Raw genomic sequence first — 18,572 nt, 5'->3', positions numbered from 1 at the left:
CTCCACTTTTGCACTTCCATTCAGCCTTACCCAAACAATACATCCTTAACTTCTTAGGAAATCTTGTCCCTTTCACCACAACTTTGTCAAAGCTTTCACAGCTGAGATATTTTTCCACATGCAGCTCCCCCTCAGATAGATGACTCATCCTCCCAGGCTTGTTCAGACCATTTATTTTTTCTCGACACTTTCCCTCCTGATGGATAGATGCGCCACAGTCATTGTGGAGATGACCTGGATACATGTTCACTTGACTCTAGTGTCCTTGCCCTCACATTGACTCCATGTGTCCTTTTCAGTCAGAAACTGTTCTTGTGGAAAGTGATTATACAATGTCTGTTTCCACAAGGTGATGATTCACATTCGCATCTCAGGGGATAATCATTCAAAAAGAAAACAGATCAAATCTGCGTTTTGTGTGGTTCAAGTTGCAAAATGACGTAGGTGAAAGCATCTGCAAGTACTGATTGTTCCGCTATCAATCAGTGACGTGGTTTCCCCAGGTATTTGACAGCAATGTTTAAAAAACAAAACAAAACAGCCATCACAAGTTCCCAAAATCCAACCTGACATATAAATATAATTTTTTTTCCCAAAGTTTACATAAAAGATTACAAATTTTTTAATGAAAAATAAAATAAGCAAAATATCAGAAGATTTGGAAAAACTTTTCTGTCGTTCGGTTAAAACTTTTCAGTCTTAAGAATTCAATCTGATGTGAAGCTGTGTTGTAAATTTACAGTCTTTGCTTCCTTTCTTTTGAATTGCAAATGATTTGAAGGAATTGTGAGCCATGGTTGTGCCATTTTATGATTGTTTTAAAATCACGACTTATATTTGCATTAGCTGCAGGAACAAGTCAAAGAAATGGTTTTACTGAACAGTTTTGCAACATTTTTTACTTTCAGGTTGTTGTTTTTTGTTGTTGTTACAGCATTCATTGGGCAAAAGAAAAAATATTGTGTTTTTAAATACTTTTTGGCTAAATTCATAATCATTGTGTCATTTGCTTAAGGAACCATGTCAAACTCTGGTCTCTAAATCAGATTGTCTGATCTGTGTGTTCCCAACCATCCACCCTGACCTCCTTCCAGAATACATAAATAAATAAATAAATAAATAAATAAATAGATAATGCGTAAAGCAGGATGAAAAGATTAGAGCAACAGACTAGTCTAAAAGTAGGTAAACAATCGAAACTGAGCACAGTGTCATATTTCAGATTAGATACTGCTCATACAAGTAATGTGCGCGGCTCTTAGATGTCGCTGAAGTGTGTCCAACTTTGCCCCACATGTCACACACAAAATATCAGATTAGTTTGCTTGGTGTGGCTAACAATTAGCAGTTGCACAATTCTTCAGTCATGTGATTATATGTCACACAAAGCCAGAATTCAACTGCTCATTTTCTACATCAATGGAGTAGTGCATTAATAAGATGAAAAGAAGATGAACCTGTTTAACCAGCTGATATTTCAGCTAATGGCAGCAATGTTTGATGGTGTAGTCTGCTAGCTGTGGACGTCCTTCCTATACACAGGCAGGTTATTATGAATAACCACGTGTGGCACAGATTTCCAGAGGGAGATACATGCACATCCCAAAAGCCAGCACCTTGCTGGAGGCAGACCTTAAATGCATAAGAGACACAAAAAAAGTGAGGTCAGTATCAGCAAAGAAAGAAAGAGAGCCATGCAGACATCTATAACTGAGCAGGGTTACCTTTTAAATTCTGTGGGTTTAAAATAATTTCACAATTTCTATCCATCATGTTTGCTTTATCATAAATTGATGAAAGTATTTGCAGGTGTTAATAAAAAAATGTGTTTTGCACTAAAAAGTCAGTTCCAATTATAATATAACTAACCACTAATATTAACTAGCTCTCTGTCTGCCTGTCAGAAAGCTTATACATGTATAATTATGTGTGTGTGTGTGTATATATTCTAATAATGATGGATGGCTGACACCACTGCATGTTAAATGATGCAAACTGAGTCGTATATCATGTAATGGAGTCAGTGTTATATTCCCCAAAGAATCTTCTGCAACATAGTGTCAATGTGTGACCCCTACGAGTTCTTTGTCGCTTCATTTCAAGGATTTGCATCATAGTATGCACATTTTGTGTGTGTGAGTGTGTGTGAGTAAGTGTATGTATTCTTAGTAAGCTGGAGTATGAGAGCCAAGTGTGTATTTTTGACTGCTTTCACCTGTGTTACAGTTACCTGTTTTATTTGTTTCCTTTTTTGTTTGTTTTTATTTCTCAGATAACATTTACCTAAGAAAAGGTAAGCAGCTCTAATAGAGCCTCTGACTAACTCACCTGCCTGGCTCACTAGTGGCTAACATGAAATCAACACTGGGTCAGGCTTAGGCCTCAGAGCTGCATGTACAGTGTGCCCCCCCCCCTTCCTCCCCCTCTTCCTCTTTTCACCTCTGTACAGGGCGTGACCTCACAGCCCTGTTGTCATGTCTTGCCTCTTCTTGCATGTGACTCCTTTCTAGCTGAATGTTGAGTGAGTGTGTCTTAGCAGAGTGATAGCAATCACACACACACACGCACACACACTGCTGTTTGTGCCTGTGCTCTTATGATAACTAGTGCAGAAACGAAGCTGCTCAGTGAGAAGTGTGATGCTATGATAAAGAGGCCGTCTCCACCAGCGAGCTACAAACAAACAATGATTTAGAAGAAGGTCACTAGTGCATGTTTGAAGAGAGATCAGAGGTTAAAGGACTGCTGTGTCTGCCAGATATGATCAATACGTGTCACCAGTTCTATGGGAACTTTTTGAGGCAATAGTTTGAAGTGCTGATGTTATGTTTTTTTTTCTTATGATGAGCAAGTTTGATCAAAAAAGAACACAATGCAGTTTAAAAGGTATCTTTAGTTGCTCTCGTTGCATGTTGAGACTTTCCAGATAGTCTGCATATACAGCATATAGCCTTGGAAGTAAAACGTAAAAAAAAAATAATCAGATGCACTGGATAATTTCAGAACTTGGATTTAGGCGTGGTGTAGTACTGCTTCCCCACCTTTTTCTTTGTTTTCTCAGTGTTTACTTTTTTCTTTTTATGGATGCAAGTGCGTGGGCTCGAGTAAGGCTGTGAGGATGAAGCCTTTTTCTCTGCTTGTGATTTGGTTGGAAGTTGTTATAAAATATATATCAAGTCTTATATATCAAGTGCTTTTTATGCATCAGGTCTTTATTTGTACATGTTACAGGATGACTGCTAAAAGGATCAAGCCGTGTGTGTGTATATTGACCCAGGAACAGTAGTTTTTAAAATAAAGACAGTAGGCCTCATAAAAGAGAGAAAAAAGCTCTTAGGTTGCTCAGTGAAGTGTAGCTTTTTTTAATTTTAGGGTATTTTTTGTTTTGTTTTTAACTGTCGAGTGATGCTGTGTTGTATCGTTGAGTCTAGCATGGCTCTGTTTCAAATTGATAAGCAAGTTGTTTTTATCCTTGGTGTAACTTTTGGCTTTTGAGCTTCTTTTAATCTTTGCTCTCTTGCTTGTGAATTGCATTTTGTTGTGTGTATTATCCATTTTCTAAACTGCTTGCACTGATGCAAGGTGCTCACTTTGGTTTGCTGTCATAGTTCAGATAGTTTGAAGTCAGTTGGCTTATTATGCCACATACATTAATTAGGGCTCAGTGGAGGACCGCTCTTTGAAAATTTTTAAGCAATATTTTTATTCTTTACAGATTTCAAAGTGTGTTTTTTTTAAACGTGTTTGCTCTTCGATGCAGATAGGCTGCAGGCTGTGGTTTAAGTAATGAGTAATGCATTTCTTGTGCATTAACCTCTCAGGTTAACTGCAGGTTTTATATTTAGAAACGGCAAGCTTGTGTTCATGTCTTTCTGAAAAGACAAACAAATGCTCAGTGTGCACTCAGACTCATGATTCTTCTTAAAACTGTGCATATTGAAGCATGGAGCAGAACGGTCTCTCTGCAGGATCTGTAATAGTAGTTTGGAAGCTTTTCATGGTTTTGCACGCTCTTCTTAAGTAACACTGTAGTGGCTTAGTGCTGCCCTTTAAATACAGGGTTTTTTTTTTTCAGGTTTTCCAGGAATCACCTCATAATCCTGAAACAGGTTAAGCATATGCTTACATGCTATGTGTACTTGTAGATGCCACTGGAACTGTATGTATTTTATACCTTTTCAGCTTATATACTCATGTGACATGATGTGTCACAGTCATATCAGAGCTTCTGTTTGCACACAGATAAAGTGGGTGGGAGTAAAGCACACAATAATGTGGCTTTGTTTGCAGGCATTGGTAGATATGTATGATATGGACTCTTTTAATATCACAGCACATTTGCAGATTATTTGGTTTATTTGCCCTTGGCTATGTGTTACAGACCTCATTTGGAAACCCCCTGCCTTAAAGGGTTAGTTTGTCCGTTTAAATAAATAAAACTAGAAATAAAATGTTTCCATTCATCTTCAGAGGTGCCAGAATGCGTGGATAATGCTTGTATTTAGAATGAAGAGTGTGTAAAGGCTCATTTATGTTATCGATTAACCTTTATAACACAGATCTTGTGTTATGTCTGAATAGTATGACACAGGCAGATATCTGGCATAGTTTGGGTGAAACAGTCCTTACGGAAGCAGGAATTTTACTTCAGATCTCTGAACCAGTGATGGCTCCAGGAAACGCAGCATCTCAGGAGACTGTTAAATTTGTACATTTTGAAGGTTTCATTATTACAGAGAACAGTTCAAGCACAGGGAAAGGCTTTTACGTAAAAAGCTTTAAGATGAGATTTAAAATGTGGCTGTGATTTTCCTTTTTCTGCTCTGCTCTCTTCAGAGTTTCACAATGACTCCTCCTGATTGCCTGACTGGTGCTGCTGGCCTACATTAAGCAGGAGCACAGTCGTTTGTAAAATCTCCCACATGAGGCTCACTTCTACAATTCAGGACTCCCTCAGAAAACTGTTTCACCTTAGTTTGTTTCCAGGTTGTGAAAAACCTGAATACCAGTTCATTTACATATTTGATTTGCTTGGACAAACCACATCTAACAAACACACCTTAATCCCTTGTCAAACTTGCTTATTCAGTCATGAAACTTGCACACATACACAGTCCTTCACTTGAAATGCTCCTTTGCTAACTAATGTGCTCCTAAAATCAGCAGCTATTTTAATCAGCATCTTCTTTTCTTCTTTTTTTTTTTTTGAAAGAACAGCGAACGAGCGTGCAGCGCTGCGAGCACTTCTCTCCCATAATTTGCTTATTTCTAGAAATAAAAAAGTCATCTCAAAGACAGTGTAAGAGGGGTGAACTGTTTCTTTCCACTTCGCCTGTAATGTCCTACTTCCGCTCCCGCTGTTGGAAAATCAGCTTATAATTAGCTGCGTCGTGCTAAATTACAAACAAACACATTTCATTTGGAAATTTTGCTCCAATTAAAAGGCTCATGCTAGTTTTAAAGGCAGGATATCGCAAGAGGAGCAGAAGCAAAGTCTTGACAGGTAAATGTAGAACTTTTTTTCTGTCACGTCTGCAGGTGAGCCGACAAATTAGTGCATGAAGACAGTGAGAGTATAATTGAGACCACAATAGACACATGTGAAAGTTTCACTCTTTTTGAAGCTTTGGGGTCAGAGTGAGAAAACGAGGCCTGTTCAGGCAGTCGAGCTGCTCCTGTGAACTCATTGTCTCATGTGCATGTATGTAATTCTGTGTGAGTGCATGTGCATGTTCGTGTGTCCGCATGTGTTATGTGAGTATACATTTATCCATTCACATAAAAAGCCTTGTACATAACAAGTTTAGTTATGTGGGAAGGTAGCTGCTTGCTGAACAAATCCTGATGGAGATCATTTGCATATTGAATTCACCACACTGCTTCCTGCCTGAGCCGGCTGGAGATGACGCTCTGAGATAGACCTGTTTTCCTCGCTGTGTGTGTGTCTTTGTGTCAGTTGTATTGTCGTGTTGTAAGAGGCTGCATTCAGGCTTACAATTGCATTGTGGGGAGAAAAATGCAAAGGACAGCTGACTGATTGGGTTTGCTTTGCTTTGCTACCACTCAAAAATACTTTGCTTTCATTAAAGATCCCAAAATAGTTTATTGTACCGATTAAGAAAACAGATCCTTTTTAAGTTTTTGAATCATCAGTTTGTCTATACAACCTTACAAAATGGTAACAAATAGTACATTTCAGTTTCTGAAAGTTGAAGATGATGGTTTACAGTTGGTTGTTTTGCTTCACTGTGAGCTCAACACCTAAAAATTTACTTTTTACAACTGAATGTTTTTATTTTTGTTTATTTATTTTTTGACTTTAAAGAACAGATTCACAAGGAAAACAGTTACTGAGCTTTTCTTTCCACTAACTCTTTTATCCAGATAGGTAAAAACGAGATTAGAAGAGCTGTACAAAGTGCCCTAGATACGGATGTGATTTGATGTAAGCTTTCCCCTTAAACAATCAAAAAGGAAAATTAAAAGCGAAGCAGAAGGGAGGAAAAGTGCAGGAGGAGCAGACAAAAAGCAACAAATACAAATTCTGTGCATTAAATCACAAATACTCAAAACAGCTTGAAGTTCTGCAGGTTATCCTACAGTTATAGAAATGATAATAAAATATGAAACAATGTTTGTTTTTTGTTTTGTTTTTTCCCCACATTGAAACGGATGTGGAGGCAGTGATTTTTAACGGGCTGGGCTTGGCAGGGGAAAAAAAGCGCTATCATTTGATGTCATACGACTGGAAAGAATTTATAAAACGCACCAGTAAAACATCTCTCACGGTTCATGTTAACTCGAAATAAATGACTAATCTTGTGATGTCTGACAAACTCCGGCCTTATACTGAAATCCAGCAGGAGTAAAATTCCTGTAAAACAAGGTGGCTGAAGTCAGATAGATACTTCACCACGGCTCCCTGCTGTAACCTCCAGATTTGCATAAGCTTACAACAGTTGCGCGCGTGTGTGTGTCTGTGTGTGTTTCTCTTATAAATTATAGAAAAGCTAATTTGTGTTTATTTGCTTTCTGCATGATTAGACTGCATTTCCATAAGCACTCTGAGACTAGGTGGTTTTTCATGAATTAGAGCACAGTGTTAAAAGCAGTTTACAGCAAAACTGAAGCACACAGTTACAAACACACACGCGCGCGCACGGACATATCTTTACTGTATGTGTCCGGCTCCTGTGGGGCTCTTACTGCTTACCGCTAAGGTAATCATATTTACACAAATTGCTTTAATATCCCCTCCGCTGCCATGAATAGGTCAATAAAAATGTTAATAATATGGCGCCTGAAACTGGCCGGCCAAGCACGACAGCAATACGTCTCTCGATAAACACTCAAATTACGCTGCGTGCCACTTCACGTGTGCCCGTTCGCTGTGGTCATTATGGCCTGTTTGGAGAGCCCGTCGGTTACACTGGAAGTTGAATTGTCGTGTGCTTTGAGGGCTGCACATCTCCATGCCAGTGCATAATGAGTGGATAGGACAGGAGGGGGGAATCGCGTGTAATTTGCTCCCATTAACTCTGATTAGAATCTGTTGCACTGCTGCGATTGCAGCTGAAAATGCAGAAACCGTCTCTCTTCCTTAAATATAACATTGATTAGCCAAAGTAAAGCTTTTAAATGAGCCCTGTGCACAGAGGCTGGTTTGTTTACAGAGATGAGCGGATGCAAATATCACATTTCATATTCATATTTGTTTTTGCTTCTTCTTTTTTTTTTAAAGCTAGATAGTTGCTTGGAGACTTCAGCCAGCTAGGCCTCTAAGGGAGAGAAAGAGAGAGGGTAGGAGGGGGTTGGTGCTGAGATATGTAGTGGCATGAGGGAGGAGGAGGGGTGTGTTTTGAGGATCTCCTCCCGCAAGGTTAATTATGCACTTATTGTTGTGTGAAACTCGGGCTTTCACCTCTCTGTGTCTGCTGCCTTTGGGATGGAAAGCAAGCAAAAATAAATAATTATTTGTATACAAAGCGTTAGAGTATAATGAAACTGCAAGCTGGGTGTGGAAGGGGGGAGGTGAGAGAGGACTAAGGGCGAAGGAGGGTGAAGTTTGCGCCTTTCAGCTTCTGCAGCTCCGGCTGAGCTTTAAATGGCTTCATGACTAATCTCAGTAGGATCTGTAAAAATAGTTTATCTATTTCTGCACCACCTGAGATCAACAGAGGAGTGCATTCAGCCGCTGTGTGTGTTTATGTTTGTCATTGCAAACCTCCAGCAGCAGCAAGAGAAGAAAACACTATTATTAGGCAGGTAAGGAGAGAGGCTGCACACATGTTCACTGTTCACGCACAGGGAAGCTGCTCCTCCTGACCCATTGATTCATTTGTCAGAAAGTTCCAGGGTTGTTGATTTGATTCAGGCCGGACCTCTGGAGTGCAAAACCAGGAGAGGATTTATTGACTTGGGCTCACAAGTCAATTATCTATTTAAAATTCAGAGCCCTCATGGAGCTAACCTCTGTTGTTCGAAGCACGTTTCCAAACAGTAGCGAGGGCTGAACGAGGGCTTTTTCTAAAGAACTACACAATGTTCAATGAGAGGAAAGTGAAGAAAGATTTAGACTTTAGTTAATGAGAGATTGACAGTCCTCTCCCATATTGAGAAGGTCTGTGGGAACATTTCGATCTATGTGTGCAATGGGTGAACATATTTTTTTCTTGTCTTAAAAGCCACAACGTCTCACTCTGTTGATTACATCAACAACACTACCGTTGTAGTAAACATCTGCAGAGCAAAACAGTGAAGGGTAAAAGAAAAGTTGCACCTAAAAAAACAAAAAGCACACATTAAAAATTAAAAGAAGAAATATGAGAATATCAGGCCTGCAAGAGCTGAAAACAGACTCTCTGCTGTTTCACTCGTTTACGGGAAATTTTAGCTGTTTAAACTGTGAACAAGTTGTTTTAATAAAATCTTTGCATGTAAAACACAAAAAGAGAGGAAACGCTCTCCTGTCCCTCTACGGGACATGATGAGATTAATCAGATTCCAAAGAATACTACAGAAGTGCTTTCAACAAGCAAACATTAAAAATGGAGGCATGTGTTATTTTAAGACTCAGAACTTAACACAAAATGACGACAGAAAAAACACTAGAAGGCACAAACTCAGAGAATGACGCTCCACAGGTCCAGAAGCTGGACATCATTCATGACTGCATGAATGATCCCAGTCAGGATGCAGATTGTGTCCTTCAGATAAGGAACATCTTGTTTGCCCAAATGATCTTTTTTTTTTTTTACATAATGGCACCTTAATGTTCCCACTAGATGCTCTGTGTGCTGCTGAGCCCAAAGTTAAGTAGACTTACAAGGTTGCCGGGCACCCGAGGTAGCATTTATAATTGACTTAAAGATTAGCAAATGTAATAAAATGATCAAATCTTAGTATATTTAATTTCCTAAGAACATGGCAGTCGTGTGATCATATCAATTTCCTATCAGAAACTTTAATTGCTCCATTTTTAATCCTTCATAAGAGGCTTCTGACCAGAAACTTATACCTGCGGGGGGGGGGGGGGGGGGGGAATATCCTCACATGAATTTGACTCGACTAATAGGTGTGAAAAAGATGAAAGTTGAGACTTTAAAAGAAGACATGAGGTCTGAAACAGAAAAACAAAAACTGAGTTACTTGAACAAACTCATGACAGAACAAATACAAACACATTCTTTTTACTTGATCTTCAAATAATGCTGTGGCAAAATTTAGTCTCGGTTTAACTAAATTACACGCAGAAGCAAACATTACCGCTTGGCAGCCGTCTGAATTGGATATCTAGAAATACTTGTAGCGCCCTTCTCACTGAACACTTGAAAACAATATAACTTTGTGGTCACCTGAGCACAAACGCTGTATATAAAGAGTTAACACTCAAATCTGATGAATACGCTCTGAAAGAAGATTTAGAAAGCTTATCCTCAAATTATACCTCTACTAAACATGCACAATGTTTTACAGTATTATGATTTCACTTGTTAGTTGAAATTGCTGTGACAATCAACAACTCTGACTCATCCCTCTGGAGCACCGAGCAGTGGATGGAGTGGTAGAAGAAAAACAATAAGGACACTCACCTACCTGTTTACGATATCCACCACCACATCGCTGTAACTGTTTTGAATCTGATGTAATTGGCCCTTTTTTTTTTCTGATTTACCTGTGTGCAGGAAATGATTGGCTATTTGGGGGAAAGAGTGTGAAAAGAGTGTAGCATGTCTCTGTTTTTGTTTTTGTAATGTTTCTGGATGCTTAGCAGGTCTTAAAACTAGGTAGGTACAATCTTAGCTGAACTACAAAACATGATATTTTACACTGTGTAATTATTTATTTAACAGAAATTTAACTGAAATGCAGAAGCAGTATGTGAAAAACCCAGTCCACCTTTACTGCTTCCATTGAAATTAAGAGGGTAGGAATCAGCTATGCTCTGCTAATCAAACTTGATTGACTTGATTAATGGATCATCAGCAGATGTGAGCATCTCTATTAGCCGAAGTTTTGCTGGTCTGGAGCTTTCAGATTTGTGTTAACATATCGCCAAGAAGGAAAGACAGCAGCAATAATCTCAGTGAAGCAACTGCCCATCAGCCTGGGAACAGATGTAAGGCTATTTCTAAACAATTTGAATTCCATCATTCTGCAGTCAGAAAGATTATTCACAAGTGGAAAACATTCAAGAGGGTTCCCAAGCTTCCCAGGACTGGTCATCTCAGCAAATTCACCCCAAGGTCAGGCCGTGCAATGCTCAGAGAAAACACTAATAAACCTAAGAGCAACATCTCAAGCTCTAGAGGCCTACGCCATCATGTTAAATGTTAAAGTTCAGAAAAATGTATGTATGGCTTGTTTGCAAGGGCTGTCAGGAGAAAGTGTCTTCTCTCTAAAACTAAACAAAACAAGAAGTCTAGTTAGATCTCGACAAAACCATAACAGATGAGACCAAAGTAAAGACGTAAAATGTTCAGGGTTACGTTTGGTGGAAACAAAGTATAGCACATCAGTGAAATCTCCTCATAGCAGCTGTCAGCACGGTGGTGGAAGGGTGATGATTTTGGCTTGTTGTGCAGCCACAGGACGTTGGCACCTCGCAGTCACTGAATCAACCACGAAAACCTCTGTTTAGCAAAGTATTAGAGACCACCTGTCTGACCGGTAAGAATTGGGTTGTGCGGCAGGACGATGGCTCTCTAGAAACACAAGCCTAAATCATGCATCCAAATGTTTCAAATGCAAATCAGTGATTTTCATACGTAAATTTATTCGTACTTTATAAACAAATGTAGAAGTCCCTCTGGCTATATGTACAAATAAAGGAAGGGCTGGCTATGCTAGAAAACACTTTTCCAAAATGAATGCTACCACTACTACTGCTACTCATAATAGTGTTAATAATATTAGTAGTAGGAGCAGTAGTAGTAATAATAACAATAATAATAACAACAATAATATCAACAATAATAACATGGACGGAAGCAAATTGCAAGTAAATAAAACAATATGTAGATGTAGACTTTACCCTTTTAATTTAAATATATTCCAGTGTTTGTTATCTCGTCTCACCTTATCACAAAAGATTTATTTATAAATTGCACATAAAACTGTTGGAGGTCATCACTTAAACTCTCATTTCTATCCAACAGATGCTGAAAATTTTTACTTTTAAATAAATGTGTGTAGGTCCCCCACCTGTTTGCTTCTTTTTGTTGAAGACTCAGGGGTAATTATATTGTATAGAGAATCGGGGGGTTGGTGGTATGCAGATCACACATGCCTGTTGTCTCAGAATGACTCTGATTTACTAGCATAGATACAGTGGTGAAAATAAAATAGAGCAGTGTGTACGCTTCATGATTCTGATGGTAATTTTGTGTTTGCACTTCTTGATCACTGATCCAATGATCCCCAGCACAGCAGTGAATTTAGAACAGAATGACTGAAAATGAGAAGAAGCAGAGTGCTGAAATGACCAAATCAAAGTCCAGACCTCAACCTGATTGAAATGTAGTGGCGGGATCAAAAGAGAGCTGTGCACAAACAAATGCCTGCAAACCTGAAACAGTGTTTTAAAGAAGAGTTGGTCAAAAGTCCTGAACAAAGATGCGAGAGATCGATAGTCATACAGAAAGCAGTTACTTCAAGTAACTGCTGCTTAAAGTCTCTCTACAAACTGCTAAATCATGGGGTGCAGCGAGTTTTCACACATTGCTTCTGCATTTTGGCTTTATTTTTGAGAAATAAAGAACAGCACTGTAATATGTCATGTTTGGTTTCATTCTTACAGGTCATAGCTTGTATTTACCTCATTTTAGGACGCAGATTTTGTTTTTATTGTGTCCTAATAAGTAAAACCTTTGACCTGACAGAGAGTGTACTTTATTTTTACCATGACTCCAAGTTTTTCTTTGCTGGAAAAAAGCCCCCAACAAACTTTAACTACTGTGTCTAAAACTCTCCTGCTGATGTTGACTTAGGAATAACAAGACAGAGGTGATACAAAACCTGGATATAACAGAAACAAAAATGATTCAGCAACAATGCTTTCACTGAACTGCCACAGAAGCTAACTTCACAACCCATTTTCCTTCATGCGCAGTGGCATGTTTCAGTGTATGGACCAATTTTTTCTTCTTTCACTTCAGCTTGATGCTAATCAGTGCTGCAAGGAATGTCAGTTCTCACAGCACATTGCAGTCATTCTGCAACTATGACTCATTTGGTATGTTTCAGTAACTCCAACAAGTGTCTGCGTTTTTTCTTTTATTTCTGTAAGTGACTAACGGGAAAAACATTAAAAATGTATCCATAAAATTCATTTGAATGGAAGCTCTGTGTTTTGGGAAAAGGAAGGGTTTTTTTTAGGTTGTTTTTTTTTTTTAATCAAGACTCAAAAACAAATGAAAAGCAAAGCAGGCATTATATAACACTGTTCCACTATGGGAAGCAGGAAGCATACGAAAGCCACAAGTTCCCATGCAAATTCATTTTAACTTGGCATGTTAGCATGGTTTTGAAGCTCTGGTCAGTGTGGTGTATTCATCTATCAGTGTATGCATTTGTGTGTGCTGATAGAAGACATGCTGTGCAGGCACAGATCTATTTTTATTGCGGAAACGTTGTGGGGATTCACCTCTAATGTGTTAACCATTGTTTTAAAGCAAGCACACCTACTTTCAGGTCGACGTTAAAGAAGCAGTTCTTAAGCTGGCAGTGCAAAAATAACAAACTTGTGCTTTTTAATAACTTGAGTAAACATAGTGTGCATCAAGGTTTTTAAAAAAAAATACAAATAAGCCATTTTGCGTGTATAATAAACAAAAATCTATTTAAATATATACTAATTTGCATGTTTTTCAAGAGCAAACATCAGAACATTGTAAAAAGCCCAGTTTAAAATTGTTATTTTGTTGAGATTGGAGTCAAAGAATGTTACAAAGGGAAATCTTTGAACGGTCTTTGAATGGATGCCACCATGAAACCTCTAGGGAGGATTACTTACATTAAGACAAATAGTTTTAATGTCAAAAAATGCAAGTGAATAGTATCTAATTAAACACAACCTACTTTGCATTAATAAAAACTTGCAAAATAAATATTTAGTTACATATTTTTGAACATTTTATTGAAGGAAAACAGTCTTTATTGTCTCCTCTTAGATCTGACATAAGTCAGTCTTTGGTTGAAGGTGGACATGATTACACAAAACTGGCATCCATATTTGAAATTGACCTCATTTGTGTTTTACATGTTTCAGGCTCATCCTTTCCTTCTAATTAGCCAAACAGTTAATTTAATCTTTCAGTTGCTATTTAGGTCCTCTGCATTTTTGAAAGAAAAGTTTTTTCTCTTTAGGAAAAGGCAAGAAAGAACTGTTGTTCACAGATATGGGGTCATCTTTTGAGAGGATAGTTACACATAATGATTCCAGTAGAAAGTAAGGAGATGGATAGAAAGGAAATGCGACCCAGAAGGCAAATTAATCCTTTAATTACTCAATTACAGAGAACTAAATACGACAAACAACCTTGGATATAACTATCAGCTTAGGGCAGTCAATAATCAACAGTCATACACATGCTGCCCAGTGTCATTTCAACTGACATTTGATAAACAAATCAGTTCAGTGGTAAAAGGTTGTTTCTTTTTTCCCGGTACATCCTCTTTCCTGAGGGTATAGACGCTGGTATTACTGCATTAAAATCTTCTGGACTAGATGACTGCAACTGACTATACTCAGGTTTTCTGAAATCCTTTGTATATTTCCTGCAGTTGCTGCAAGGTACTAATGGACGCAAGCAAAACAGGGAAAAAGGTTATAAGAACTTTTTATTATGTCTGTGAAGCCAGGCAGTGGTTGTCCTCTGAATGCGTACAGTACAGAACTACTCTTCTGTTACTGTGACACAGGTTTTCCTAGAAATCAACAGCGTATACTGTACCTCAATTGAGGTCAGTGGGTAAGCTGCATTGGGGCTTTTGTTCCATAGCACTGGAATAAAAACACCTTTTTTCACCAGTGTTTTCATTCCAGCTACACATTTATGAACTACCTTAAAACATTTATTTTTTTTTACATTTTTTTGTTTGCATTTGAGAGTTTTATTATTTTAATTAAATGGTTTTAATTATATAATCAATCTTGCATGTTTTTTTAAAAGTCAGCTTTGTTAGCTTAGTCAAAAAAATCTAGGCAACGATTTAAATCTGCTCTGTAGGTACATTTGATTTGATTTGCCATACCCATGAAAGTCTTTTCAAGACTGTGTATGACTGACATTACCTGTATTATTCTCTTGCTATGCTTAGCCAATTTATTCGGTGCACACAGTTAAAGTTAATTCAGTCTAACACAGCAGCCTAGCTTTACATCCAAAACCTTGTTAAAGGTTGTGATATTGAGCTTGAATTTATGTCACAATTTTAAACAAATAATCATGTGACAGCAGAATCAAAACCTTCCCAAATCAGTTTCTATATCCAGATAGTCTTTGTTGCAAGGTTTTGTGTTGGATTGCTTTAGTTTTTTTTTCCACGATTAAATGGAAACTATCCACATTTTTGCACCCAGACAGTTCAAAACAGTACCATGCTAGTTATGTGCATAACACAGACTAATGACAGTTGTATTCATCACCACTTTGAGTTAAGTAACATGTAGTTCCCCTATCTGATTTTGATGGTTCAAGTCTAATTTCAGTTTGACTCATCAAAACCAGAACTTTAAATGCTAACTAATACTACAACTGACATTTTTGTTGTTTTTGTTTTTTTGTTTTTTTTCCAGGGTTTTAGTGTATTTGTGCTCCTTTTTTTTTTTTCAAAGACACTCTGAATCTTGCACTTAGAGATCTGATTTGTCCCACTTTTATTTGTGGTATTAAACCTGAAACAAACTTGTGGCAGCAGGACCTCAGTCTTTACAGTCATTTTGACTTCGTGCATCATTCTGCTGCTCACAGAGGAAGCTACAAGCATCCAGGTCAAGAACTTTAATCCCAAAACCAGTTTGGGTTTTTTTTTTTTTTTTGGGGGGGGGGTTGTTCCCATTTGTCTCTAGAGAAATACTCATTTAGCACCATGAAGAGCCAGAACTAAAAGATTTATATTTATTCTGCTCAGATTTGCAGCTCTTGTTTTGCACATTATTACAGAAACGACACCACTGAGTATGCCATTAGTCAGTGTCTTTCATTTTTATGCGCTTATTTTTGCAAATGCTTATGAAATATGGTGTCTTCTTTACTTCTCTTTTGCACATGACAGACTTAAGAAACATTGAGGCTATTGAAGTTTTTGAGACATTTCCAGGCAGAAAAACATATTCTTGTCACTCGTTTTGCATAACTATTGAAATCAGTCAAACACACAAACATCCTAGTGACATATTGCACATCTGCTTTATGCCTTGAAACACCTGAATTAGCAGAAACATTTGCATTTGCAAGTGTATGCATGCACTTCCTCTGCATGCTGTTCTCTGGTGGCTACATCTAACGGTGCTCTGCACACATTTAATAATTAAACACTATACAAGAACACACCTTGTGCTCACTTTCCACTGCACAGTTGTGTGCATGTTTCCTCAGTGTCGGCTTTTTGTTTGTGTTTCTTTGCAGCCATCAAGGAGAAACACAGTGACTGGACAGAGTTCCTTATTCAGGACCTGACGGGTGCCAGAACGGCACCGGCCAACCTACTGGAAGGGGTGTGTGTTTACACAGACAATGACACACAAGAGAAGCACAATGACACACTAACCCTAACCCTATACTTTCTACAATTTTAATTTTTTTTCCAAATTTAAGAAAAAATGTAATGATCCCTAATATGGTTATTTCAGGCCCTACCCACCTTTCTGTACAAATCTTTAGTTTAAAAGTCAAACTCAGATGAAAGAACAGGCTTAAAGGCAGGTGGAGATTGGAGATAGAATAGAGATACAGAGATAGTTAAATAATTATTTTGCTCTCTGAATCATAAGAAGCAACTGGTGGAGTCCAAGAGTAAAAATATGAAGTTTAAAATGAAAATAACGGGCCTCTTTTGATTATGTTTTGTGACAGAATAGAAATCAGCTGTGAGAGTGTGGAGCATGTTTGCATTCTGCACCTGCAAGACTGATATAAAGCAGAGGCCAAACATAAGAACATAAGTTCAGATCCTGCTAGCCAAACTCCAGATGGTCCAGTCAGGTCCGCTGGATAGCTTTGCAAGTGTAACAGATTGGGGAGAAGTCATTAATAATTCAAGATGTTCAATAAAATTTGCAGGTATTTCTGGAGTGATGGCAGCATTACTGCAGACGAGAGAAAATTGAAGCTCTTTCTACATATGAGGGTTTTCTTTCTTTATGTGCACATGTACACGGACATTTAGTTAAACTCATCGAAAGTCGGCTACTTAATTAGCTGATTGTGTTTATTTGTTTAGCTCCATCAAGTTAAAAAAAAACCCTAAAACCTCCCCACCCACCACGTTTTCCAAGACATGATCTGACATATTAATCAGCATACATCATTTTTATGTGAGGTCTAAATAGATTTCTCAAAATCTCAAATTATTGTCTTGAGCTGAAGAAAGCAAAGTGAATGCACCTCCCAGCAATATAAAAGCAAAGCAATTCATTCCATTCAATTCAACAGAAACACTTAAAAAAAAACTTGCACCATCTCTAACACTTTGTCAAAGCAGGTAAATTAAAGTGTTTTGGCAAGTTTTGAGATTTGTATCCTAATTAACACTCAATAACAAGTTCTTGTTGTACTTCTTGACATCTGTGAGAGCAGGATAATTAGCAGGTCTGGATGCCGGTGTGATCATCTAAACCTAAAACTGTTTCGTTTTCAAGCTCAACATCCTGTTTAGATACCTCTCTCCTTTTTTCTCATCTTAATATAAGGATAACACACAAACTCCTTCCACTGAGGTTTAATTTGATCATTAAGCTAGCCTTTATAGCATCTCTGTGACCAGTGTGTTTTATTTTCATTTTATTTAATAAGTGAAAACTCTTCTCTGTCCATCCCCTTTAGCCTCTACGAGGCAAGAACACGGTTGATCTGATTGTCGACGGATCGGTGTTGGAGCTTCAGGACCTTTTAGACCCTTACCTTTACTGGCCTGTACGAGTCATCCAGAACGTTGGAGGGAGGCTCCGCCTGCGGTATGCTGGCCTCTCTGAAGAGTACCACGATCATGACACATGGCTGTTCTATCTGGACGTCAGGCTCCGGCCCCTCGGCTGGGCCCAGGAAAACTGCCTGACCTTAGAACCGCCAACAGGTGAGAGTCTAATAAGTTTGCACTTTTTCACCTTTTACATTTTTATCTACAAGTAAATTATAACTTCCAGATACCAATTAATTATACTCATTGTTTTTATTTTGTTTTTTGTTTTTGGGCATTTTTTCTCATCACAAATTATTATATTATCTATGCTGTGTGTCCTTGTTATTGTCTTGGTTAATACTTTGCTTCATAAAATGTCTTTAGAAAATGGGCTTGAACTACCTAAAGCTCTATAAAACATAAGATGTAAAGGTTCATGCTGACAAGGCGGTATGCTGGGTTTAAATGTTCAACCACCTGCTCGGAAATTAGGAGACAAGTTAATCCTTAAACGTTTAATATTTAAATCATCAAACAGTTTATACGTTTTTTGTAAAGACAAAGTCATAAAGACTAATTATGATCTATAACTGTTGTCAAACAGTTGACTTTGTGTGTCTGTGTTTTTAAATTGAAGAAAAAAGTTGTTGAATTGAGAAAAAAAGAATCTCATGTCTGTCGCGCAGAGCTCAGGTCTACGAAGAGCACCTCCGACTGGCAGCAGGCTCTAGAGGATGCTCAGCTCGATGGACAGAAGAATCCATTACCTCTGGAGGTGTTCAAGGTGAGTCTCCGTGACCTGCAGGAAGATCAGGTCCAGGTAAACTATGGCTAATTTATGATATAAGGAAAGAATAGGAACTCTTCATTTTACATCTCCAGGAAGTTTTCTTACTTGGTACCAATTACAGGAAAAAAGAAATGCCCTTGAAAGCCAATTAAATCTCAAT

The 18,572-nt window shown here is 38.1% G+C and overlaps 1 protein-coding gene across 4 annotated transcripts in view; it reads left to right on the top strand.

The window, feature by feature from the left end:
• sfmbt2 (Scm like with four mbt domains 2) overlaps positions 1 to 18,572 on the top strand; it is a 56,419-nt gene that overhangs the window by 16,756 nt on the left and 21,091 nt on the right. For 3 of the 4 annotated variants that reach the window (XM_084909452.1, XM_084909453.1, XM_084909454.1), the window contains exons 5-8: positions 2,273 to 2,293; positions 16,131 to 16,219; positions 17,547 to 17,796; positions 18,309 to 18,406. In XM_084909452.1, the coding sequence (XP_084765578.1) occupies positions 2,273 to 2,293; positions 16,131 to 16,219; positions 17,547 to 17,796; positions 18,309 to 18,406 (458 nt within the window). The remainder of the gene's footprint in view (positions 1 to 2,272; positions 2,294 to 16,130; positions 16,220 to 17,546; positions 17,797 to 18,308; positions 18,407 to 18,572) is intronic. The other variant, XM_084909455.1, reaches the window with a different exon arrangement.

Source organism: Perissodus microlepis, chromosome 17 (genome assembly GCF_051167445.1).
Source record: "Perissodus microlepis isolate ML-2025 ecotype Zambia chromosome 17, ASM5116744v1, whole genome shotgun sequence".
Lineage (NCBI taxonomy): Eukaryota > Metazoa > Chordata > Actinopteri > Cichliformes > Cichlidae > Perissodus > Perissodus microlepis.
The sequence above is the reverse complement of the archived record's forward strand: the minus strand, read 5'-3'. Positions and strand labels throughout refer to the sequence as shown.